We start from the raw sequence: 26575 nt of genomic DNA on the forward strand, positions 1-26575 counted from the left end.
TTCCAGATCATAATAACTTGCTGCGTAAAAAAAAAAAAAATCTCTTCATCTCCGCTCTGGCTCTTTTGCGAATTATCTTAAATCTGTGTCCTCTGATTACTGACCCGTCCACCAGTGGAAACAGTTTCTACTTATTTACTCTATAAAAACCCTTCATCATTTAAATACATGTATTAAATCTCTCCTTTACCTTCTCTGCTCTAAGAAGAACAATCCCAGCTTCTCTAGTCTTTCAGATCAAACTTTTCAGCCCTATTAATTTAAACTAATGTAAGATTTCACAGAAGGCCAGATAACATGGCCATTCTTATTTAACTCCTGAGGTCTTATTACAGAATTATTATTGGAAAAGAGTTACAAATGGAATTTTAAGAGATAAGATAACGTAATCGTGCTCCGAAATGCACTGTAGTCTCGAGGAAATGTAGCAGATCAAACATGTTTTAGAACATAAGAAGTAAGAGCAGGAGTAGGCCATATGGCCCCTTGAGCCTGTTTTGTGTGTTGAGCTATAAAATCAACCAAATGGTGACCAATGTGTAGCAAATCTTGATTTTGCAGCAAGTGTTCTGCTCGAAGTGTACAATGGGAGCAAATAGTAAGTGGTTTGGTACTGTAATGAAATCTGTTTCTCTTGATCCTGTATTCGTTTTGTACTCATGTATATTACCCTCCCCCACTGTGTGTAGTTTCACTTCCTCTTTCCCGACTAACCTGGGAGGTTCCAGGTCTTGGCTCTTGGCTCCGCCCCTGACTTCTCTTACATAAAGATCCCAGGATCTGTATGACTCATTCCTGTGAACCAGTCAGCGTGTTGAGATGTTAGCTCTGATCTTAGTGATTAAAAGCCAACTTGTTTAAGTCTATAACTTCTAGTTTTGTGGTTATTGAAGGCCCATCAATTTTAATCACTAAAGAATACTAGGATGGATCGACTCCTAAAACCAGAGCGTCTTGACCTGGATCCACATTCTGCTGAAGCATCAAATCAATTTGGACACTGGCTCAAATGCTTCGAACTCTTCGCAGGGGCCTCATCCGCTAGCGAGGTAGATAAACTGAGTCTACTGACTACTCACGTAAGTCATCGGATTTATTCGTTCATCCGGGACGCCACCTCTTACACGGAGGCCATCACTATCCTGAAGGCCCAATACCAGAGGCCGGTAAACGAAGTGTACGCCAGACATCTGCTGGCTACACGCAGGCAGCGACCAGAGGAATCAATGGATGATTTCTTACAGGGCCTAAAGGACCTGGTCCGGGACTGTAACTGCAAGGCTGTGACGGCCAACGCGTACTCTGACGAATTGGTCCGCGATTCCTTCATCACGGGCCTCAAATCGAATTATATCCGGCAGAGACTGCTGGAGAAAGAGGTCCTGGACTTAAAAAAGGCAGTGGCCACTGCGCGATCGCTGGACGTGGCCCAGAAAAATTCTGACTCTTATTCTTCCGGCCATGCGGCCCTCACCGCCTCATGCGCGCCGAGGGGGCTGCCATCTTGGAATCAGCCATCTTCCCCATCCAGGTCTCAGACCAGCTCTACGCCGCTGGAGTCCCCACACAGAAGTTCACCCAGGAGTCCTACTACAGCGGCAATGTCTCGAGGCCCGAAATGCTACTTCTGCGGCCAGGCCAAGCACCCCAGACAACGATGCCCAGCGAAGGACACTACATGCTTCAAATGTAAGAAAAAGGGGCATTTTAGCAAAGTCTGCAGGGGGAATCCGATTTCCAACCCCGTCACCGCCTCGTGCGTGCCATGCGGGCCGCCATCTTGGGATCCGCTATCTTTTCCCGACTCAACGGCCGCCCAGGGCCCAACAGTGGCTTCGATCACGGTGGATCAATCCAGGCCACACCCGTTGACAAAATCCATGATGGACATACAGGTAAACGGGAATTTAACGAAATGTTTAATTGACTGTGGGAGTACCGAGAGTTTTATCCACCCTAGCCTGGTACGGCGGCACTCATTAACGGTAACCCCTACATGGAGCAGAATTGCTATGGCTGCTAAGCCCCACACTTCGGACATTTTGGGCTACTGTGTGGTAACACTGACTGTAAAAGGCACGGACTACAAGGATTTTAAACTCCTCGTGATGCCAGAACTCTGTGTTAATGTAATCTTGGGCCTGGACTTCCAGTGCCACCACGAAAGTGTCACGCTAGCATATGGCGGGTCCCAGCCGCCACTCACAGTCTGTGGCCTATCAACCTTAAAAATCAGCCCGCCCTCTTTATTCGCTAATCTCGCTCCGAACTGTAGGCCCATAGCGACCAAAAGTAGACGGTACAGTCTGGAAGACAGACACTTTATCAAGGCGGAAGTGGACAGACTCCTGCGGGAAGGCATTATTGAATGCAGTACCAGCCCGTGGCGTGCCCAAGTAGTCATAGTTAAAAATAGCGAAAAGAAACGGATGGTAATTGACTACAGCCAGACTGTTAATATTTATACCCAGCTGGACGCCTACCCTTTACCCCGCATATCAGAAATGGTCAACCAGATTGCGCAATACCGAGTCTTCTCGACTATCGACCTCAAATCCGCGTATCACCAGCTCCCCATTAGAATGGAGGACCGCCCATACACCACCTTCGAGGCGAACGGGCGCCTCTACCATTTTCTCAGAGTGCCCTTCGGAGTAACAAATGGGGTCTCGGTCTTCCAACGTGAGATGGACCGCATAGTTGATGAGAATAAACTACAAGCTACCTACCCCTATCTGGACAATGTCACTATCTGCGGGCACAACCAGCAAGACCACGATCTAAATCTTGCGAGATTTTTTAAAACTGCCCTAAAGCTGAATCTAACCTACAACGAAGACAAATGTGTCTTCAACACAACCCGTCTCTGTATCCTCGGCTGTGTGGTGGAAGATGGGGTAATTGGACCGGACCCTGACCGATTACGCCCCCTAAAGGAACTGCCCCTGCCACACAATCCCAAAGCTTTAAAAAGGTGCCTGGGATTTTTTTCGTATTATGCCCAATGGGTGCCCAATTAGTCTGATAAGGCCCGACCCCTCATTAAATCGACGTCCTTCCCACTATCAGCTGAAGCTCGGGAGGCTTTCACCAGTATTAAACAGGACATTGAAAGGGCTGCAGTGTGTGCAGTGGACGGATGCATTCCCTTTCAAGTCGAAAGCGATGCGTCAGACTTTGCCTTAGCTGCGACCCTCAATCAGGCTGGGAGACCTGTGGCCTTCTTCTCCCGAACCCTTCAGGGACCTGAAATCAGGCACTCTTCTGTCGAGAAGGAGGCACAGGCTATAGTGGAGGCAGTGCGGCACTGGAGACACTACCTAGCTGGCAAACGTTTCACCCTGCTCACCGACCAGTGGTCGGTGGCTTTCATGTTTAATAACAAACAAAGGGGGAAAATCAAGAATGACAAAATACTCAGGTGGAGGATCGAACTATCCACGTTCGACTACGATATTATGTACAGGCCGGGAGCCCTTAATGAACCCCCAAACGCCCTATCGCGGGGAATGTGTGCCAGCATTCATACGGACAAATTACAGGGTCTCCACAACGACCTCTGTCACCCAGGGGTCACCCGACTATACCATTTTATAAAGTCCCGCAATCTGCCCCACTCCATCGAGGAGGTCAGGGCAATGACCAGAGCCTGCCGCATCTGTGTGGAATGCAAGCCTCATTTCTACAGGCCTGACCGTGCACACCTTATCAAAGCCACACGGCCATTCGAGCGCCTAAGTCTGGACTTCAAGGGACCCCTTCCCTCTGCCGACCGTAACGTATACTTCCTCAATATCATTGATGAATATTCCCGCTTCCCCTTCGCCATTCCCTGCCCAGATATGACCAGTGCCACGGTCATCAAGTGTCTCTGTAATCTATTCTGCATGTTTGGCATGCCGAACTACATACACAGCGATAGGGGGACGTCATTCATGAGTGACGAGCTGCGCCAGTTCTTGCTCTCGAAGGGGATAGCCACTAGCAGAACCACTAGCTACAACCCCCGGGGTAATGGGCAAGTGGAAAGGGAGAATGCTACTGTTTGGAAGGCTGTCACGTCAGCCTTAAAGTCAAAAGGCCTTCCGACCTCCCACTGGCAGGAAGTCCTCCCAGACGTGCGCCACTCCATAAGGTCTCTGTTATGTACTGCCACTAACGCTACCCCTCACAAAAAGATGTTCGTTTTCCCCCGGAAATCCACCTCGGGCATATCTCTACCCGCGTGGCTGACGTCTCCAGGGACAGTACTATTGCGGAAGCACGTGAGAGGTCATAAAACGGACCCCCTTGTGGAAAAGGTACAGCTCCTCCATGCAAACCCTCAGTACGCCTATATCGAATACCCTGACGGGCGAGAGGACACTGTTTCCATAAAAGACCTCGCTCCCTCGGGGAGCGGAGAGAACGATGGGAGACGACCCGATGAAGACCTACACTACAAAGAGACAGGACGCCCAGAGGTATCAATACCCAACTTTAACCTGGAGGACACTGCAGATAACCTGGAAGACACTGCGGAGGCCCGGACAGCAGAGGAACCAGAATCCACTCCCCTAGAAGCACCCCAACCGGCTTTGCGCCGATCACTGAGAACTGCAAAACCTCCTGACAGACTCACTTATACCAACTTTTAAGAAACATCACCCCGATGGACTAAATCTATAGAAGGGGTGAATGTAATTAAATCTGTTTGTCTTGATCCTGTATTCGTTTTGCACTCATGTATATTACCCTCCCCCACTGTGTATAGTTTCACTTCCTCTTTCCCGACTAACCTGGGAGGTTCCAGGTCTTGGCTCTTGGCTCCGCCCCTGACTTCTCTTACATAAAGATCCCAGGATCTGTATGACTCATTCCTGTGAACCAGTCGGCGTGTTGAGATGTTAGCTCTGATCTTAGTGATTAAAAACCAACTTGTTTAAGTCTATAACTTCTAGTTTTGTGGTTATTGAAGGCCCATCAGGTACAGTGTCATTCTGTTATGGATCTTGCCACCTACGTTATATAGAGTGGTTACAGGAAACTCTTTTTTATCTGGCACTAACGGGACCGGCGTGGTGCCGGTTTATCAAAAAGTCTGGATTACAGAGAGGTATAGTTAAAAGGCACGAGAGCTCCGTACACAGCAACAAATCCAGGCTTCCCTGTTGCTTAGCAACAGCTGCAGGGACCCCGGCCACAGACCAAGCGTCCCTGTTGCTTAGCAACAAGTGCAGGAACCCCGATTACACAGCCACAAATCCAGGAACGGCCACTAATATGAAGTAAAACTTACCTGAACCTACTCCTGAATTTTGCTGGTTAACAGAGATTTCCGGTTATTTAGGTGCTGGTAAATCGAGAGTTTCCTGTATATAAATGTAAAGAAACAATAATTAACTTTCACACTGTAAGTGGGAATTGCCAGTATTGAGTTTGAAATAAATGTTGCTATAGCAACAATATCCAGGAAAAAGCATAAAAACAAATTTGAACTTCAGTGAGATTGAGAACTATAAAATGAATGGACCCAGTTTGTTGAAGTTTTATCCTTTCTTGATAGTGTCCTTGACAGTCCAAGCCGACTAGATGAAGAACATCGTTTGATAGCACGATATGCAGCACGACTCGCTGCTGAGGCAGCGTCTTCAGTAAGTAGCGAACCAAATAGTCTGGTTTCTTTCAGTTTCTTTTTTTAATATATTGAGCTGATAACCAAACTTAGTTGCTGCGGAACAGCTCAGTATTAGCTGCAGCATCGCAAGTATATACATTTTTAAAAGTTCCTTCAAAGCATGCAGTACAATGCTGGAGTCCACTCTGCAGTGTATCCTGCTTCTGCAACTTGATTTCATGGTATAATCAACAGTTTAAAAAATGAAAACATTTTATGAATTGAATATTTTAGAAGGTTAAGATATATTTTTGCATGGATTTGTTACAGGATGAAGAAGTACATTCACAGATGATTGTTACTGTTTTGGGGTGATAAAACTGCTGTGTCCCATAAACTGAATTTTTTTTAAATTTTATATAATCCACTGGAGTCTGATTTACGCTATTCAAGCCTACCCACCCCCTCCCAGGCCACTGTCTCGGGTTAAACCAGACTGTTTGCAATCTTGGCATCCTATTTGATTGATCGGAGCTTCAAATCCCATATAACTCCATCAAAATTACCATCTACTCCAATGTCCTAACATCGCCCATCTGCTGCTGAAACCCTAATCCTTGCCGTTGTCACCTCCTGACTCAGGTATTCCAATGCTCTCTTGGCCAGCCTCCCATCTTCCACTCTCCGTAATATTTAGTTCACTGAAAACTCTTCACCAAGCCTCATTCAGCCATCACCCCTATCCTCATGGATTCTGTTCCCCAATACATCTAATTTAACATTTTCATCTTCATGGCCTCACCATTTCCCTATCTCTGTGACCTCCTCCAACCCTACCATCCCCCAATCTGCATTCCTCCAGCTCTGGGCTCTTGCGGATCCCCCATTCCCTTCGCCCCACCATTGGCGGCCGTGTCTCCAGCCATTTAGGCACTACTTCTGGAATTCCCTCCCTAAATCTCTCCGTCTCTCCACTACCCTCTTCTCCTTCAAGACCTTCCTTAAAACTCACCTCATTGACCAACTTTTTAGTCACTCTACCCAATATCTTCTTTGGCTCGGCATCCACTTTGGTCAGATTACGCCTCTGTGAAACACCGTGGGACATTTGCCTATGTTAAAGGCACTATATAAATGCAAGTTGTTTGATATTGGCCTATTCTGGTGCATTCATTTTAAATTCAGCTTTCTACAGATATTTTGTGGTACACCATTAACAAAATATACTTCTTTCTGTATTTTGAATTGCTAAAAATAAATGGTTCCTTTTTAAGATGTTAAGTGTCTATACTTAATCCCAATTTCCTTTGCAGGACCAGATTCATTTAATTACCTTCTGGAACATTTTTTGTAAATTATAACTGCCCGTCTCAGAGTGAAGACTAATTATGGCAAGAAGGCTTTCCCCTGTGCTCAGCCTTTAAATTAGAACTTCTATTTAAATCAAAAAAATAAACAAAAATTAAAGCCTCAATTTTAAACCTGCCCGCCTGGTGAGAGCAGCGCATGTGGGGGCATTAAAATCGGGTTTTTGAACATACCGCACCATTCCCGAACTGTTTATGTTGTCCGCCATTTTGAATGGTAATCATTCTTGCTTTGGGCAGGCATCTGCCCAAGGCAAGCTTGGCCTAATTACATACTCGATGACATCATCCAGACACACTCGCCATTTTAACTGCAAAGCCCCGCGCAGTCCCAGACCTGCCAGTAAAACCTGCCAACAGATTTTTTAAAGGCTTCCTTGTGGACATGGAGCTCAAGGAAACCTTGGGCCTCATCTACCTTAGGCTGCCCTCTCTCTCCCCTGACTGTGATCACCTCAGGACCCCCATTTCCCAGACCAACTTACCTGGCTGCTGGGGACTGTCCCTGGTGGCCGCATCCTATCACTCAAAATCCGGCTCCCATCGACTGGCCTACACATTATTCCCACCTGGTGTGGGCAAGAGATCCATTTAAATCATTTCAGTAAGGTAAGGTAGTTAAAATCTCCCAGGCCTCACGCAGCGGGGAGCCAGACGGATTGCCAGCCGCATCAGCTTCCGTCCCAGGTTAAAATCGGGGTTCAAGTCTTATTCACTTCAAAAACTGCTCTGCAGGCAGGTAACAAATTTAAATAAAATTGTTAATGGTCTCTAATGCCGTTCTCACTGCAACATCCTTGGCACCTAGTTTGTCTTCGTAAAGTGAAAATTAAATCAAATCGCTCTAAGCCTACTGCTGCAAACAGAATATTTTGAAGCTTCATAGTTTTTCCTTCAAAGTAACCTGTATTGCAATGAAAATGTTAAAGAGTGTGCTGATATCACTGCTGAGTAGTCTGACAAATCCATAGCCGCTTCCATACTTGACTCCAATCTCCAAAGCGTTCTACTGATCTGCAGTTAGAGTGCACTGAGAGATGGACAATATTTTCACAATTTGTTCTGTTACCACACTCTCAAGGTGCTTGAGCAAAGAAAGCAGCTTCTCAGTGATAGATCTGTGAAGGAATACCAATTTTGTACCTAGCATGAAAGAAAAAAAAGTTTGTGCATTGGTCTACTTGAAAAACGTTTGATGCAGCCTAAAAAAAATGTTTCTAAACCTTTCTAGCAACAGCGTGCTCCTTCTGATATCTCCTCTACCATAGATGCAAATAAACAGCAGCGGCAGTTGATTGCTGAACTTGAAAACAAGAACAGGTAAGTAATGCAATCTTAATTTCATTTTTATGTTCCTTTCATTCGTTAACCAGTATGTTCAGGTTCAACAAGAAAGGACGCAGTGCTAGGTCTGATTCTGGGTAATTAGGAAGGATAGTAAGCAATCTCAAGGTAAGAGAACATGTGAGAAATAATGACCATAACTTAATCAACTAATTTCAGTAGGATTTTCAACCCTCCAGGACTACCCTGGAGTGTCCAGAAATTAAAATCTAATCTCCAGGACACTGCTGCGAGCAACCCAGGAGAAAAATCATAGTGGCAAAAAAAAAAAAATGTTTTGAACATTTTTGTTAATTAGTTATAAAATATTGGATATGGGGGGAAAAGGCTGTTGACTGACAGTTAAGAATCATCATCAGGAAATGAAGAGTCTATTCACTTTCCGATTGGCGTGAGTATGGGAGCTCCATGAGGATGGACATGTCGGGTGACCAATGGTGTGAGTATGGGAGCTCCATGAGGATGGACATGTCGGGTTACCAATGGTGTGAGTATGGGAGCTCCATGAGGATGGACATGTCGGGTTACCAATGGTGTGAGTATGGGAGCTCCATGAGGATGGACATGTCGGGTGACCAATGGCGTGAGTATGGGAGCTCCATGAGGATGGACATGTCGGGTGACCAATGGCGTGAGTATAGGAGCTCCATGAGGATGGACATGTCAGGTGACCAATGGTGTGAGCATGGGAGCTCCGTGAGGATCGACATGTCGGGTGACCAATGGTGTGAGTATGGGAGCTCCATGAGGATGGACATGTCGGGTGACCAATGGCGTGCGTATGGGCGCTCCATGAGGATGGACATGTCGGGTGACCAATGGCGTGAGTATGGGAGCTCCATGAGGATGGACATGTCGGATGACCAATGGCGTGAGTATGGGAGCTCCATGAGGATGGACATGTCGGGTGACCAATGGCGTGAGTATGGGGGCGGGGCGGTTGGAGGCAGGAGGTCATGTGATGAAACCTCCAGGAATATGTCCAACCAGAGTTGGCAACCCTAGATGAAAGACAGCCTAGCTCAGATTCATTGGATGGAAAAAAATGACAGATCAAAATGGAAATGCAGTGGTAGATATTATTTAAATATGAGATACATAAGATACAGGTTAAATGCATACCAGGAATAAATTGGTGTGTCAAAGACTGGGGCTCAGTTGATAAATAGATATGAGCAAAAGTGAGGGTTAATAGAGGCATATATGTTAAATATAAGGAGAATAATATTAAAGAAACACTTACAAAGACACAAGTATAGAAGTGAAACAAAGGGGAGATTGGAAGGCTAACAGAAAGTATGAAAGAAGATTGGTAGTTAGTATAAAGGGAAATAGCAAGGGCCTTTGTAAGCACATAAGAAGTAAAAAGGAAAGATGAAGGTGGGTTGGACCACTTAGAGACAAAGGCCTAGAAATTGGGTATAGCCCCGCTTGAGGCGTTAGAACTGGCGCTGCGCAAAGTTTATAGCCAGACGAAACTTATTGCCGCCTGGCACGATATTGGGTTGCATCGCCCCCAAAGGGGATTGAGGCGCTAATTCAGCCGTTGCACGGTACTCCTAAGGCGCAAAAGTTCAGGCGCTACTCAATATCGACGCGGATGGGCGCAGCGCAGGTGATCTCAATTACGGGAAAGCACGAGATTTCCAGGCGCCGGCCGGCTCTTAAAGGGGTGGGTCAGTCAGCCTGAGCTTCAACACCCAATGCCCTGTAGGCCTCAGAATCGGCACTCGCCCTTCTCTGGCATTAGAAACTTGTTGAGCATGGAGAAGGTTAGACAGAGAGCAGAGCGCTTCAGCACTGAGGCTGTAGACCACTTGGTGGCTGCAGTTGAGCGCCGTCGAGATGTCCTGTATCCAGACAATGGCAAGAGGCCGAATCAGAAGGCTTACCGACGATCTTGGAGGGAGGTTGCTGTGAGGGTCAACTCCAGCAGCATGGCTACCAGGACCCCTGTTCAGTGCAGGAAGAAATTCAACGACCTCACACGGATCGTTAGGGTGAGTGATGGTTTACCAAACTTCTGATTCCCTCCATCTGCAGCTGACTTCGGGCACCCTGTTGCAACGATGCCCCAATGGCCATCTGCCAGCAAGCACCCATGGCCCTTTCTGGCCACACACATGGACAGATGTCTCAGGCCTCATGTAAGGGCTCTTGCACCATGGGGGGCATGCGATGATCTCTCAAGGCCTCATGTAAGGGCTCTTGCACCATGGGGGGCATGCGATGATCTCTCAAGGCATCATGTTACAGAACTTCCCCTTCTTTCCCCTGCAGTCCAAGCTGGCGATGATCCGAAAGGAGCAGCGTCGAACCGGTGGCGGTCCTCCACAAGTGGTCACTCTCTCGGATCTGGAGGAGAGAGTGCACCAGATTCTTGGAGGACGTCTGTCTGGTCCTGTGACCACTGCATCTGCCGACCCCATTTCCGACAGCGAGGGTAAGACTCTCACCTTTTTCACCTGTTGCCTTCCACTTGGTCCCCCCGCCAGCATGCATCCTCAGTGTGCAGCCATGTCAGAGCCTTGCCGCAATCTGGCATGCCTTTCAGCAAACCTGTCCTTTTGCTAAAGCCACTCTTCCACCTCCCTACTTTCAGATGAATCAGCACCAACTCGGGCTCAACGCACTGAAGCTGCCAGTGCCAGTGCCACCGGAGGCGAGGAGCAGGAGGACTCCGGACCAGCCGTTGCAGAATCCGGGGAGCGGACACATCGACAGACTGGGGATAGTAGTCCCCTGGAGGGGAGGGTGGGGGCTCTGAGGATGAACCAGTTGCCGGACCAAGCGGCATGCAGCAACGCAAGGGGGATAGGCAAGTTCGGCCACCGTCTCCCCGGAGGGCAAGGCAGGTAGTCATGACTGCTGCACAGAGTGCAGATGAGGTGCGTCGCCTGGCTGAAATGAGCAAACAGGCCCGGGTCAGACACACGGAGCTGATGGCTGCAGTGGAGAAGATGCCTGAGTCAATAGATTCATTGGCTAAGAGTATGTTGGACTTCGGGGCAACAATGGAGAGGACTCTCCAGGTCTTCGGGGAAACAATGGACAGGTCTATCCAGGGCTTCGGGGCAACAATGGACAGGACTATCCAGGGTTTCGGCCCAACAATGCAGAGGACTGTCCACGGCTTTGAGTCGGCTATGGAAAGGACTGTTCAGGGCTTCGGACAATCCCTGGAAAGGTCTGTCCAGGGCTTGTCCGAAGCAGTCGGCACCTGCCTTGTCCGAAGCAATGGGAAGAACTGTCCAGGGCTTCTCCGAAGCACTGGCACCTGGCACACAGGTCCTCACTGTTGCCACGCAGTCACTTGCTGGGCTCCTCCACACCCAGATTGAGGCAACGCGATCTCTCACTGCAGCCATCCTCTCTGCATCAGTTAGGATCACCCCGGGCCCTTCCAGTCCCATACAAGGCCAGGAATCAGTGGAGCATGCAATTGTGGCGGATGAGCCGAGCCGCTCCCCTCAGATAGCCAGTGTGTCATCCGACCATGGTGCAGGTGTCCTCTCTCGGCAGGAGACTATTGCACATGCCAGCGCTGGGACGTCTGCATTGCAGCTGCCACCACCTGCAGGCCACACTGCATCCAGCCACGGTCACATCAAGCATCCTGCGTCCGCACCCTCCAAGCCCAGAGGTCGGCCAGGCCTTACCTCGGGGGCTTCTGCGCTTCCACACAGTGAGCAGGCGTCCCCCAGCCTTGAGCCCGCCACTGGGGTCCAATTACGTAGGAGCAGCAGGAAGGGAAGGGGCCGGGCGCGAAAGAGAAGTCGTTCTCCCTCAAGGGGCCAGTTGTAGAGGGAGGTGCTGAGACGTTTCTTTGTCCAAATTCAAGGACACCCTCACCTGTTGTTATATTTGCAGAAGGTTTGTTGAGTCTTGCGGCTTTGCCGAAGAGTTCACAGTTATTTAGTAACTTATGGTTTCTGTTGACATTACGTTATTTTGCTGTAATGAAAGACTTTTGTGCCAATAAACAGAAGTTTCAATGTGGCATGGTGCACGTGACTACTTTCAGTGATGCTGGCATTCAGAGGCCGTCAAACATCCAAAGTGCGCATGAGTTAAGACTCTCATCATTCCGCCACAGGGGTCTCGAAACGAGTCCTGATGAGCCTCTGACGTATGGCCCTTCCACTTTCAGCAGCCCTTCCATCTTCCTCCTGCTCCTCCACCTCCTCCTCCTCCTCCACCTGCTCTTCCTCCTCCTCCTCCTCCTCCTCATCCTCCTCCTCCACCTGCTCTTCCTCCTCATAATCCTCCTCCTCCGCCTGCTCTTCCTCCTCCTCCTCCTCCTCATCCTCCTCCTCCGCCTGCACTTCCTCTTCCTCCTCCTCCTCATCCTCCTCCTCCACCTGCTCTTCCTCCTCCTCCGCCTGCTCTTCCTCCTCATCCTCCTCCTCCTCCGCCTGCTCTGCTGGTCGTTGAGGGACAGCTGGAATTGGCTGGGTGCGTCGATTTGCCAAGTTGTGGAGCATGCAGCAGACGACGACGATGTGTCCCAGTTGCTGCGGCGAGTACTGCAGGGATCCCCCCGAATGTTCCAGACATCGGAAACGCTTTTTGAGAACACCAATAGTGTGCTGTTTACTGTGCCTGGTCGCCTGATGGCCGCTGCTGATCAGCTCTTCTGCTGGGGTGTCGGCCACACGGAGTGTTGTCATCAGCCATGGCCAGAGAGGATAGCCCTTGTCCCCAGTAAGCCAGCCTCGTCTTCGAGCCAGCCCCTCAAAAAGGCTACAAGCTGAGGTCACCGCAGGATAAAGGCATCGTGGCTGCACCCTGGGAAATGCGCGGTGACTGCCATGATGATTTGGCGGTGGTCACAGACCAGCTGCATGTTGAGGGAGTGGAGCCCCATGCGGTTGCGGAAGTCCTAAGGATGATGGCATGGCGCCCTCAAAGCCACGTGTGTGCTGTCAGTCGCCCCCTGCACCATGGGGAAGTCCGCAATAGAAGCGATACCCTGCGCGCTCCGCCTGCTTGTGCAGGGTCAGAGGCAAGGTCATGAATTGACGCCTTCGCCTATAAAGGGCATCTGTAACTTGCCGGATGCAACAGTGGACTGCAACCTGAGCGACAGTCGCAATGTCCCCAATGGCTGACTGAAAGGATTCGTTGGCATAAAAATTGAGGCCATTAGTCAGTTTAGCGATCACGGACAGAGAGGTTCTGCACCGTTCACGCAGCTGCAGATCCTGACCAAGCAGGTGGCACAGATCAGTAACAATGTCCCTCCAGAATCGGAGCCTTCCCAAACACTGCTCCTCCGACATGTCAAGGCTTGTCACCTGCTGCCTAAAGACCCTCGCAGCATCCCGTCGGTTTGGCCGACCTCCATTGCCCCTCCTCCTTCTGGCCAATCCCGGCCCTCTCTCCCGCCATCTCTCTGCCTCTTCACAGTGTTGGGCGATGAGGCCGTCGCCCTACAAAGAAGCTCCCATTCCGATGCAAGTTGGTCAAAAGGCTTTTAGGTGTAGTGCTGCAAGTGCTTCGGTTTGAAGGTCCCAAGTACTCTAAAGCTCAATTCCCAAAACTCCGCTCCACAGTAGCTCACCAACTCTGTCCAGCAGCGATCGCAATGAGCAGGCCAAGTGGCTGAGGATTCTGCACTAGAGCTGTCCCCTTTAAATAGCGCCCCCCTACTCCGAGAAGGGCCTGCTAGCCCTCCCTCGAACTGTCACTAATAGCGCTAGGCGTTAAGGCTCCGGGCGCCACCCAATATGCGCTCAGGCGCTCCTAGAAGGCGTTGCACACTGAAATGACGTCATGATCTGCTTGCACTCGCGGGCGCGCGCAAACACTTAGCGCAGGCGCTAAATGTATAGTCAATATCTGAGTTGTCGCTATCTTCATAGCGTCCGCCCCAACATGGGGCATCGCCCCAATTCTAGGTCTCTTTAGGCGCTCAGCGCCGGCGCTACCAACCGAATTTCTAGACCAAAGAGCTTTCTTGTATTTGAGGGAATGGCAGAGATACCTGATAAGTATTTTGCTTCAGTTTTCACAGAGGAAGGTGAAGTATATCTGAGGAAATGTGGTAGATCCATTACTAGTGATACATATTCAGAATACTGAAGAAGCCTAGAGAGAAGCTGGGAATAAAATAAAGCAGAATAAAATAAAGCAGAATTTTAAAATATCTTGCTGCCGGAGACTAGAGGGGTAATTTTAACCTAACCCACCCGACAGGAAACTGACAGGTCAGATTGGCCGATTACAAAGGCCCTTGCTATTTCCCTTTTTACACCCCACCAAATTTACCTCCATTGTGTCTCCCTTCCTCTTCCTCATCATTATTTTCTTCTTCCTCCTGTGCTTCCCGTTGCTGTGGGAGTCTGTAGGAAAGGAGGGTCCAAACCAAGAATGGATGAGCATCACCCCTTTGGGATGAAGGAAACAGAGAAGGGGGTGGAAATTTGTGGTAGTGTGGTACTTCGAGGGGTGTCACGGCAAAATTGTAGGTCTTCAATCATTAACCTGGTGCTGTCCCTGCAGCATGTTTTCTCTTCTCAAAGGGCGTGAGGTGCTTCAGGTTGGGGATGCACTCTTCAATGGCAAGCCTCTCATAGGCATTGTGCACCATTTTTTCCTAGTTAGGTGAAGGCTAACAGTGTGCCAAGTCTCATGGAAAGCTGAAGTAAGAAATGTGCCAGTATCACCCTGTTACACTGGAGGAAATAGTTGCTGTTAGGGGAGATGGGTAGTCACACTGTTAAATCCAAAGTTAGTGTTCCCCTTAACCAGAGTGCACCATGAAAAGTAAGTTTTATAGATGTTACTTTTAGAGAGTGAAGAATCTGCTGGTGTCCAGGGTGCCCAAGGAAGAAAAGGGAGCGCGGCCACCTTGCCTGCCCTGGACAGGTCATTAAACCTAACGCATTACTACTGTTTTGCATGGGTTTTGCGCCAATCACTATTCCAGTGGATATGGAAATGTTGACCCACGAAATTCTAGTCCAAACATCTCTCCAGGTCTTCGGTGGGCGCATCTCATTACCCATTGGTGGAAAAGTGATGCAATTCACTACAAGGAATTTCTTGGCCACTGTGTGTATGTGTGTATATATTGATTTTAATCCAAATAGAACAAAGAGCTTTATACTGTGTTTGGCCTTTTCTACACCTGACCTGGGAGGATGTAATGCTAACAGTGTTTGGCAACAGGGAAAATAAGTATAAACCGTTTATTTTAAATGCAGAAATTCCAGACTTTTTGTTCATTTGTTCAATAACAATAAGTAGATTTTTGGGTTTACACCATATCCACATAGGTTTGCTAAGGTTTTCCTTAATTCAACTGTATTACAATCCTTTATGTTGTTTCACATGTAATACCTTTCAAAATGGAGTCCCAGGTTCCTAGTCCGGGCTAATGAACAAGGCAAAATATATTCCTAAATCAGGCATGTTCACCATGAGCAGGGAATTGATGGAAAGGGAAAAACAAGACCTCAGTTTATCATCTCATCTGAAGGATTGTTCTTCTGACAATGCAACAGTCCTTCTCTGCTACATGGCAGTGTCAGCTTAGATTATATACTCTAACCTAGAATGTGAACTCACAACCTTGTGTCCCCGAGGCAAGAGTGCTACCAGCTGAGACAAGCTGATTCTCTAATTACATACATTTATATACCATGTGGTATAAGTTCAAAGTTAGGCATTCTTAATTATCAAATACCTTTGTAGCTTAATCTTAACGTCAACCAAAGAAGAGCACTGTCTACTACACCAATGAGAATATTTTCCATTTCCTACACCAGCTATCGTGTGTCCTTCCGACTGAGATTGCCAATTTACGAACATACGAACAATGATGGACAGGTAAAGACCCTCTGGTCCATCGAGCCTGTCCCGCACAATTGTGATACCTTGTGTCACAATATATACTCTCCACCCCACCCGAAACCATGTGATCTCCTGGGAGAGGCAAAAAAACAGGTAAAAACCCAGGCCAATTTCGGGGGGGAAATCTGGGAATTTTCTCTCTGACCCATCTAAGTGATCAAAACTAGGCCAGGAGAACACTCTGGACCTGAATTCCCTGCAGTGCCTACCTTCTGTAAGAGGTGATCTCCGCCCCAGCCAGAAACAGGTCCAGCTCTCGCTTGAAGGAATTCAGCGAATCAGCATCCACCGCACGAGACGGCAGCCTGTTCTAGAGGTCCACTATTCTCTTGGAAAAGAACCACCTTCTGACATCTAACCTAGATCTAGCCTTATACAACTTAAATTTGTGACTCCTGGTCCTCCCTAACCTATTTAATTGAAACAAACTGTCAACTGGAATACAATCTATTCCCTTCATTATCTTATAAACCTCAATCAGGTCCCCACTAAGTCTACACTTCTCTAAAGTGTAGAGTCCCAAATCTTGTAGCCTATCTTGATAACTAAGATGCTTTAGACTGGGAATTAGTCTAGTGGCCCTCCTCTGCCCCCTCTACAAAGCCTCAACATCACCCACCATGTGAGGAGACCAAAACTGGACACAGTATTCCAAGTGCGGCCTGACTAAAGGGAAGCATGCCATGAACTGAGCCAAGCTAATACTTCAATGCAAAGACCTGTTGGCTAAAAGATCTGATGTGATTTAACTGTAAGCTCTGAAATATTCTAATGGCACTGCTATCTGCAGTTATCCCTAGTGTCCTGTATTGATTTGTCTGTGACAATATAAATCCACAATAACATTTGTCTTTTGTCAGAGAAATCCTGCAAGAAATACAGAGATTGAGACTTGAGCACGAGCAGGCATCTCAACCCACACCTGAGAAGGCACAACAGAACCCCACCCTCCTAGCAGAACTCCGGCTCCTCAGGTAACTCATTGAAAATGCAATTTAATTCAAAATTAGCCTGATAAATGTTGACTGGTGATGAGGTCAGTCGTTGGCTAGAACTCTCTCCTCTTTAAAATTTTCTCTCAGTCTTTCTCCCTGCTCTGCCCTCATCTTCTCCCCTTCTGCTGCAGCAGCAAATTTTTTCCACTTCCTACACAAGAGATGGGAAGAAAAAAGTATTTTGGATTTTGGCTTGTTGCAGGGTTAAGTTTTGATGACACTCTGCGGACAGTATGTTTGGTGTGTTTTACATGGATGGGGAGAGAGGGTGGGGTCTCAACCCTGCTTGTTTTAGTCACATTCCAATATACAAACTGTATATTTGTACTGGGATCCATGGAGGTGAGCAGCTAACTTACACTGTTCTGGCTACAAGAAAATGGGACAAAGGTGATGTGCTGTGATAGAAAATAATATGGGGCCAGAAAACCCGTGATCCCACTCCTCAATAGTTACAATGACAGATAGTTATGACGCACCCAAATTCCTGACCCCGTAAGAGTTCCTTGGGTCAGGCCATTTACATCGTGGTGCTGAGCACCTGCTCTGTAATGGCACATCTTGGGTGCCAACTAAATGGGCAGCAAAATGAACTGCTTGCCAGCTGCTTGTAGGCTAAGTTGGTAAAGAGCTCCAAAGATTTGAAGTCAGCCGCTTTATAAGAGGGCCGATTTTATTGGGACCAGAAGTTCCAACTTGGAGTGTTCCAGGAATGCTCTTGTGATCCCTACTTCTGCCTGTGGCACCTTCTTCAAATTTTTCAGGCTGTAATGTAGGGGGTGGTGTGTGGGTCAGCTTCCCCTCTGACTTCTGAGCAGTTCGAATCACTCCCACTCCCTTGATTCTAGACCTTGGGCTTATTTGATGCATTGCTGATCATCTTCCAACATTCGATGGAATCTGGAACAGTATCCATGGATTGGATGGTAGCTAATGTTACCCCACTATTCAAAAAAAGTGGCAGAGAGAAAACGGGGAATTACAGACCGGTAAGCCTGACATCGGTAGTGGGGAAAATGCCAGAGTCCATCATAAAAAATGTAATGGCAGAGCACTTGGAAAACAGTGACAGGATCGGACAAAGTCAACATGGATTTACAAAAGGTAAATCGTGCTTGACTAACCTACTGGAATTTTTTGAGAATGTAACTGGTAAAATAGATAAGGGAGAACCAGTGGATGTGGTGTATTTGGACTTTCAGAAGGCTTTCGATAAGGTCCCGCATAAGAGATTAGCATGTAAAGTTAAGGCACATGGGATTGGGGGCAAGGTACTGACTTGGATAGAGAACTGGTTGGCAGACAGAAAGCAAAGAGTTGGAATAAGCGGGTCTTTTTCCGAGTGGCATGCAGTGACTAGTGGGGTACCGCAGGGAGCGGTCCTTGGACCCCAACTATTCACAATATATATTAATGATCATGACAAGGGAACTAGATGTAATATCTCCAAATTTGCAGACGACACAAAGCTGGGTGAGCGTGTGTGCTGTGAGGAGGATGCCGAGAAACTCCAGGATGATTTGGACAGGTTGGGTGATTGGGCAGAAGCATGGCAGATGCAATATAACGTGGATAAATGTGAGGTTATCCATTTTGGTAGCAAAAACAGGAAGGTAGATTATTATCTGAATGGCAATAGATTGGGAGAAGGGGAAGTGCAAAGAGACCTGGGTGTCCTTGTGCACCAGTCGCTGAAGGTAAGCATGCAGGTTCAGCAGGCGGTTAAGGAGGCAAATGGTATGTTGGCCTTCGTAGCGAGAGAGTTTGAGTACAGGAACAAGGATGTCTTGCTGCAGTTGTACAGGGCCTTGGTGAGACCACATCTTGAGTATTGTGTGCAGTTTTGGTCGCTTTATCTGAGGAAGGATGTTCTTGCCATGGAGGGAGTTCAGCGAAGATTCACCAGGCTGATACCTGGGATGGCAGGAATGACGTATGAGGAGAGATTGGGTCGATTGGGCTTGTACTCGCTGGAGTTTAGAAGAATGAGAGGGGATCTCGTTGAAACTTATAAAATTCTAACAGGACTGGACAGACTAGATGCAGGAAGAATGTTCCCGATGGTCAGGGAGTCCAGAACCAGGGGTCACAGTCTAAGGATAAGGGGTAGGCCATTTAGGACAGAAATTAGGAGGAATTTCTTCACCCAGAGAGTGGTGAACCTGTGGAAGTCTCTACTGTTGTATCCGTGTGTTAATGGAGACACGGAATGCAGGAGTTGGTTTAACAGCTGTTTAATGAACAAAGTCTGGAGGTGAACTAAAAGATACAAGACTCTATACAGGCTTATATACCCGAGTGGTCACTACCGGTATTACAGTACACAGGGGCTCTTAAAGGTACATACACTACAATTCCTCCCCTTTTAGATAATTAGTACATAACATTTTAAGTAATCATTAATTAACATGTTTACAACAATAATCTACACATTTGCTGCAGTTAATCAATTATAAGTCAGTCTCTCTGGAGGCTTCCTGACTCGGTCCGGATAACGCCTCGGTGGTGTAGTAGTTTTCGGTGGTATAGTAGGTTCTTTTGGCAAGGTCGATTCGGCTTGAATGCCAGTGTCGGGTTCATCTGGTTCCAGTATCACTGGATCGGAGGTAGATACTATGGGTATCTCTGCTTCATCATTAGGCGCATAGAGTTGTGGTGTAGGTTGTCCCTTTTCGGATGATTCTATGATCTGGTCAGCATGGCGCCTTATTATGCTTTCTCCAATGTCCACGGTATACATCAGCGGTCCTAGTCGTGCGCAAATAGTTCCAGGCTGCCATTTCTCGGTACGGTAGTCCCGGGCCAAAACTTGTTGACCTATCTGGAAGGTTCTAGTTGGCCTTTCATTCATGCCTTGAAATTGCCGGTTCTCTACGTCCCTTCTGATGTTTGGCTTGATCAAATCCAGCCGGCATCTTAGTCTTCTATTGAAAAACATCATGGCGGGAGTTTGGTTTGTAACCATATGTGTTGCATTCCTGTACGCAAACAAGAAGTTATCTACCTTATGTTGTAGTTTTATGTCTTCATTACCCATGGCCTTTATGGCCTTCTTGAAGGTCTGGACAAACCTTTCAGCTAATCCATTGGTGGCGGGATGGTATGGGACGGACGTGTAGTGCTTAACCCCATTGTTTTTTAAGAACTTCCTGAATTCTTCGGACACAAATTGCGGTCCATTATCAGAACAGATCTGTTCAGGCAGCCCATTCCTGGCAAATATGGTCCTTAATACTGTGATGGGTTTTTCCGTGGTGGTGGAGGACATCTTTATTACCTCCGGCCACTTGGAGTGTGCATCAACCGCGATTAAGAACATTGAGTCCATAAATGGACCAGCAAAGTCGATATGTACCCTTTGCCATGGAGATGAGGGCCACTCCCATGGATGTAGAGGGGCTTGTGGTGGGGCGTTTTGGACCTTCTGGCATCCTAGACAGCTCTTGGTCATTTCTTCGATGTCTCCATCGATTCCTGGCCACCACACAAACGCTCTGGCTAGGTTCTTCATTTTCACTCCACCCAGATGCCCCTCGTGAAGCTCCTTTAGCACTTTATCCTGGAGTTTGGGTGGAATCACCACTCTGGATCCACACATCAAGGTTCCTCGGCACACTGACAGCTGTTCTCTTCTTTGCGAGAAGGCTGGCAACAGTGGTTCGCCATGTGCTGGCCATCCCTTCACCGTTAAATCGTAGACTCGTGAGAGAGTCGGGTCATTTCTCGTTTCCTTTTCAATGGTAGAATTTGTTACTGGTAGACATTCCACTATGGTTGAGTGGAACATCTCCACTGGGTCCACTGTAGGTGCCTCTTCTACCGTTGGCAACGGCAGGCGCGATAAACCATCAGCATTCCCATGCTGTTTTGATCCTTTGTATCCTATGTCAAATTGGTGTGCCCCTAGGAAAAGGGACCACCTCTGTAGCCTTTGCGCTGTCATAATGGGAACGCCCTTTTTAGGGTTGAATATGGAGACGAGGGGTTGATGGTCAGTCAACAAGGTAAATTTTTGTCCGTGTGGGTAATGGTTGAATTTCTTCACTCCCCACACCAGGCTGAGTGCTTCCCTGTCGATCTGGGCATAGTTACGCTCAGCTGAGTTCAATGAGCGTGACACAAAAGCTATCGGCCGCTCCGAGCCATCAGGGAATCTATGCGATAATACCGCTCCTACGCCGTAAGGGGATGCATCGCACGCCATTCTGATTGGCAGTGATGGGTTGTAATGAGCCAACACTTCCTTGGACGTGATCAAGCCTTTGCATTTATGGAAGGCACGTTTACAGTCTTCGCTCCATTTCTAAATTACTCCCGTTTGTAGCAGTGCGTTAAGAGGGTGCAGAACAGTTGACAAGTTCGGTAAAAATTTATGATAGTAATTTATCAATCCCAGGAACGACCTTAATTGTGAGACATTTTCAGGTGCTGGGGCTTTTATGACCGTTTCAATTTTTTCCGGTGACTTATGCAACCCTTCTTCATTAATTATATGGCCACAATATGATATTTTTTTCTGGAAATATTCGCACTTGGGGCGATTTGCTCGTAGGCCCCGTTCTCTCAGCCTAGTGAGCACCTGCTCCAAATTGGCAAGGTGCTCGTTGTCGTTTTCTCCTGTTACAAGGATGTCGTCTAGGTAGCATTGAGTCCCCGGAATCCCTTGCAGGACTTGCTCCATAGCTCTTTGCCAGATAGCTGGAGCTAATGCTACTCCGAAAACCAGTCGATTGTACTGGTACAGGCCTTTGTGTGTGTTTATCGTGAGATAGTTTTTAGAGGCCTCCTCAACCTCCATCTGTAGATATGCCGGTGCCAAGTCAATTTTGGTGAAACGTTTCCCTCCAGATAGTGAGGCGAAAATATCTTCTATCCTCGGAAGAGGATACTGTACCGTGTGAAGGACCAGGTTTACAGTCACCTTGAAGTCCCCACAGATGCGAATTTTTCTCTGTTCTTCAGATTTATCATTTTTCAACGTTTTCTTCATGACCGGGACGATGGGTGTTGCCCACTCGCTCCAATCTACCTTGGATAACACGCCTGCCTTTTCCAAATTCTCCAGCTCTGCCTCGACTGCTGGACGAATTACGTACGGCACCGGCCTTGCCTTAAAAAACTTGGGAATTGCCGCATCTTCCACTTTTATTGAGGCGGTGACGCCTTTCAAGGTTCCTAGTTCCTGTTGAAACACTTCTTTGGCGTTGGCCAAGATGTCTTTTAATCGTTCAGGTATGACGTCATCATCATTTTTTTTCTTACTGGTCACCGTCAGTGCCTGAATGGAGTGCCAGTCTAAACGTATCTTCCTGATCCATTCACGTCCCAACAGCGGTGGACCACCATCTTGCAGAACGTATAAATACAACTTCTGTATTTCCTTGCCGTTGTATACAACAGGCACCCTTATTTTCCCTCTGGGGTATACTTTCTGCCCCGTATATGTCTTCAAGATAATGGATGTGTCTTTCAAAGGTATATGCGGAAATAGCCGCTCGTAATCCCGTCGACTTATGACGGTCAGAGCTGATCCTGTATCTAGCTCCATTTTAACTGGGGACCCCGCTATCGTGAGGGTAACCCAAATGGTCTGGTAATCTTCTTTGGCAATTACATTATGTAATTTGAGACAGCTTAGTCTCTTGTTTCCGGAGTTGCTATCGCTCTTCTGGTCTTCGGCGCTACTGTCCGTCATCATTTGTACCTTTCTGTACTTTTCCTTATTGATTTTTTTTCTGTCAGTGGATTTTTTGTTTCCAGATCGGCATACACGTGCAATGTGTCCCATCTTTCCGCATTGCCTGCATGCTTTGTCCTTGAACCAGCAGTCCCTCTGGTCATGGGTGGATCTGCCGCAGCAATAACACCTCTCGAAACCCCGTGTCATTTCATGGGTGCCGAAGTCCTGTGGCTTTTGCTGTATCTCTGCAGCTCCTCTTGCTGCTGCTTCGTATGATACAGCCACACTGAAAGCCTTGTCCAGTGTCAAATCTTTCTCAGAAAGTAGCCTTTTCTGTGTTCCTTCACTTAGGAGACCGCAGACGAATTTGTCTCGTAGAGAATCTGCCAGTCCTGCCCCGAATTGGCAGTGCTTTGACAGCTTTCTTAATTCGGTGAGGTAATCAGTGTTACTTTCATTCTTGTGCTGATTCCTCCTGAAGAATTTGAATCGCTCCACTATCAGCAGCGGTGTTGGGTTTAAGTGCTCCTGTAGGGTATCAACAATCTCCTTAAAATTCTTGTCCGTCGGTTTGGCTGGAGTGATTAAGTTTCGTAACAGCCCGTATGTCCTTGCGCCCATCAGATTTAGAAGTACCGATGCCTTTTTATCATCCTCTACTTCATTCGCTGTGCAATATACCTCCACTCTTTCCACATATGTGGTCCAATCCTCTATATTACTATCGAAAGCAGTAATATTGCCAGTCTTAGGCATCCTGAAAATCAAAAATGGCGCCTCCCGCGCTTTCCTTTCTTCCCTGCCGAGAAAAAATGGCGCCTCCCGCGCTTTTCCGCCACTGCCGCTGCTGACAACGCTGTTCTCCGCGGTTTTTATTTACAGAGATATTTTTAATAGTTGGAGACTCGTTCCCGCCGGACTCTCTGGGACTTTTCCCTCCCTCTGCTTGGTCCGAACGCCGACCTGCTTTGCAGCGCCGGCCGTCTCCCGAGTGCTCCACCCTCCGTCTCTGTTTGCCTCTGCCTTCCGACTCGCTGCTCGGCCCCGCTGCAGAGCCACCTGATCGAGCCCCAGCCTGCCGCCCAGGAAGGATTAGTGCAGTACCTGCCACCAGCCCGGCTAGCTGGTGAAACCACAGTTTTTTTTTTGTTTTTTTTTCTTCTTCGACCTTCCTCTGAGGAATCGATCTCCTTGAGGTGCTGCCGAATTGCAGTTAAGTCCGTTTCCAATTTGTCGCCACTGTTGTATCCGTGTGTTAATGGAGACACGGAATGCAGGAGTTGGTTTAACAGGTGTTTACTGAACAAAGTCTGGAGGTGAACTAAAAGATAGAAGACGCTATACAGGCTTATATACCCGAGTGGTCACTACCGGTATTACAGTACACAGGGGCTCTTAAAGGTACATACACTACATCTACCACAGAAGGCAGTAGAGGCCAATTCATTAAATATATTCAAGAAGGAGTTGGATATATTTCTCAAGGCTAAAGGGATCAAGGGGTATGGGGAGAAAGCAGGGACCGGGTACTGAATTTGGATGATCAGCCATAATCGCATTGAATGGCGGAGCAGGCTCGAGGGGCCGAATGGCCTACTCCTGCTCCTATGTTCTATGTTTCTATGTGACAAAAGTGCAGCAGACAATTGGTTTTGGTGCAAGAAACTTTGATCTTTATTCAAGAAAGAAAATATAACGCAGCAATCTTCTACTCTAATAAAAATGGGGAACACTTCAATACATACGAGGGAAAATACAGTAGAAAAACACCTCACCCCTCCCAATCCCACTTCCTAGCTAAGTTGGACTCTAGAGGACCAGGGATAATGCTCACCAAAACGAATCCTTGACAGTTGAGCTGGTTCGCGGTTTCGGGCTTCGTTGGATGTGTTGGTCGGTGTCTGCTGTACCCAGTACGCGGTAGAGGACTTCGACTATCTGCTGGTCAGTCTTCGCGAGTCCGCTGATGCAGTAGGGTGCATTTTGTATCTATGGAGTGAGTACCCACTTTTCTTCGGTAGAGATAGGATTTAGAGTTCCTTTTGAGTAAAATCTTACCCGGGTAAGTCCGGAATAGAGTGTAGAGTGGAAACTTTTGAATCTTCGGTTTCTCTCCTGAGTTGTTTTTCTTTGGTCACGAGGGCTCAATATTACCGGATTGGTTGGTGGTAATATTTTGTTGGTAGTTTCGTAAGGCTCTTGTTGCCACGGGGTGTCCGACGATGTCCTGGGTCACTGAAGCTGTTGAACTTGGGTGTACGGTAGAATGCTGCCCCGTTTCGATGCTTCGGTTTCTCTTGTGTGTTGCTTCTGGGGCGAGCTTTCTGAGAGGGAACTTCTTGAGTTGTCTCAAACTTCTGGAGAGTTGACTTTCTTTAGAAAACAGCCCTTTAATTAGACTAATTGGGGCCTCCTAATCTGCGTGCCAAATCAGTCCCGGTTTATTGTTTGATTTGGGCGGGCTCATTAAGGTAACTTGATTTTAAAAAATGTGAAAAATGGTTTCGGGATGTTGTACTGTTTAGTCAATGAGTTGTTGATCGCCTAGTTCATTGTCATAGTCATATTCAGGTTTTGAGTATCCTGTCTGAGCCTGAGATTTCTATGTAGGTTGGTGAGGTGATTTGCATTATGCATGTTTTGGATGGGTCCTGTGTTTTGGGTGGGGACTGCTCCTTCATGGATCGATTGTTACAATGAATTGAGGTTACACATTTCCCCAGACAATTTGATTTTACTCCAATATCCAAACTGTCTTTACAGAGGTTGATCCCATTTCCTGTTGCAGCCTTTTCTCCCTGTACAGGTCCAAACATGCCTTTTTATGTTATCATCCTGAAACTTGTTTAGAAAGAGTCCAAAGTCATTTTCTTTAGGGTTTTCTTCTAGCTTTGGGGGTTCTGTGAATTTTGAGAATCTTACAGTCCCTCCTGTGATACTTTACTTGCTAGAGTGTCGTACTAAGTGAGCAAAATTCTTGATCCCCGAGAGCCAACCCAACCTTCCCCCTGTAGTTTACCTATCTAAGACCCACAGCATACTTTCCCCTTTAAATGTAGTGTTCAGATGCAGACACAGGTAAAATTCAGTTACATTCATATCCAAGCACGGAGGGGGTCCAACATCCCTGCACCACTCGGAAAATACGGTACATACATAGTAAAATAATATGCGGTCACCAACTTTATTACAATGACGATTAAGGCTCGTCCAATACATGATCAAAAACTTTATTGTAAAGCTCGTCCAATACCCTCTCATGTCGGGATCGGAGCTTTCTGCCCCTCCCCTTGCACTTTGTGCATAGTAAGTAGAAAACTATACTGAGCTGGCAGACCACTAAAATATGGGAGGCCGTTCTGATCCAGGAAGGGACCTCTATATTTTCGAAAATATCCCACCAGGGTGGAACTATGATATCCGAAATCTCGCCCCCTATCTCGACTGTTTTTTGTTCTAGAGTATAGAAATGTTTTTGTGATACTTCTACGGCTTTGAGTAGGGCGGTAAGATGTTCGGGTAGAGGGGGAATTTCATAGCCAAAGTCGGTAACATAGTCTTGCAGGTTGATTATGTTTTCAGTTACAGTGAGGTGAACAGTGGAAGGTTCAGGAATGGGGACAATTCATTCCTGGGCCATTTGAACTTCTGCCTCGTGTTTAAAGCAGAAACTGCTGTCACTTATTGGACACCAGATGTGCTGTCCAAGCTGGTAGTGGGGCGCACTTGTGGTGAC

The 26575-nt window shown here is 47.4% G+C and overlaps 1 protein-coding gene across 14 annotated transcripts in view; it reads left to right on the top strand.

Moving 5' to 3' along the window:
* dtna (dystrobrevin, alpha) overlaps nt 1-26575 on the top strand; it is a 364320-nt gene that overhangs the window by 271668 nt on the left and 66077 nt on the right. For all 14 annotated transcript variants that reach the window (XR_015079004.1, XR_015079005.1, XM_085992861.1 and 11 more), the window contains 3 exons: nt 5546-5633; nt 8195-8283; nt 17025-17138. Coding sequence is in view for 12 of the 14 variants with exons in the window: in XM_085992861.1 (XP_085848987.1) it covers nt 5546-5633; nt 8195-8283; nt 17025-17138 (291 nt within the window). In the remaining 2 variants the exon portion in view is untranslated. The remainder of the gene's footprint in view (nt 1-5545; nt 5634-8194; nt 8284-17024; nt 17139-26575) is intronic.

This window comes from Somniosus microcephalus, chromosome 7 (genome assembly GCF_052327205.1).
Source record: "Somniosus microcephalus isolate GS21.2 chromosome 7, FLI_Smic_1.0, whole genome shotgun sequence".
Lineage (NCBI taxonomy): Eukaryota > Metazoa > Chordata > Chondrichthyes > Squaliformes > Somniosidae > Somniosus > Somniosus microcephalus.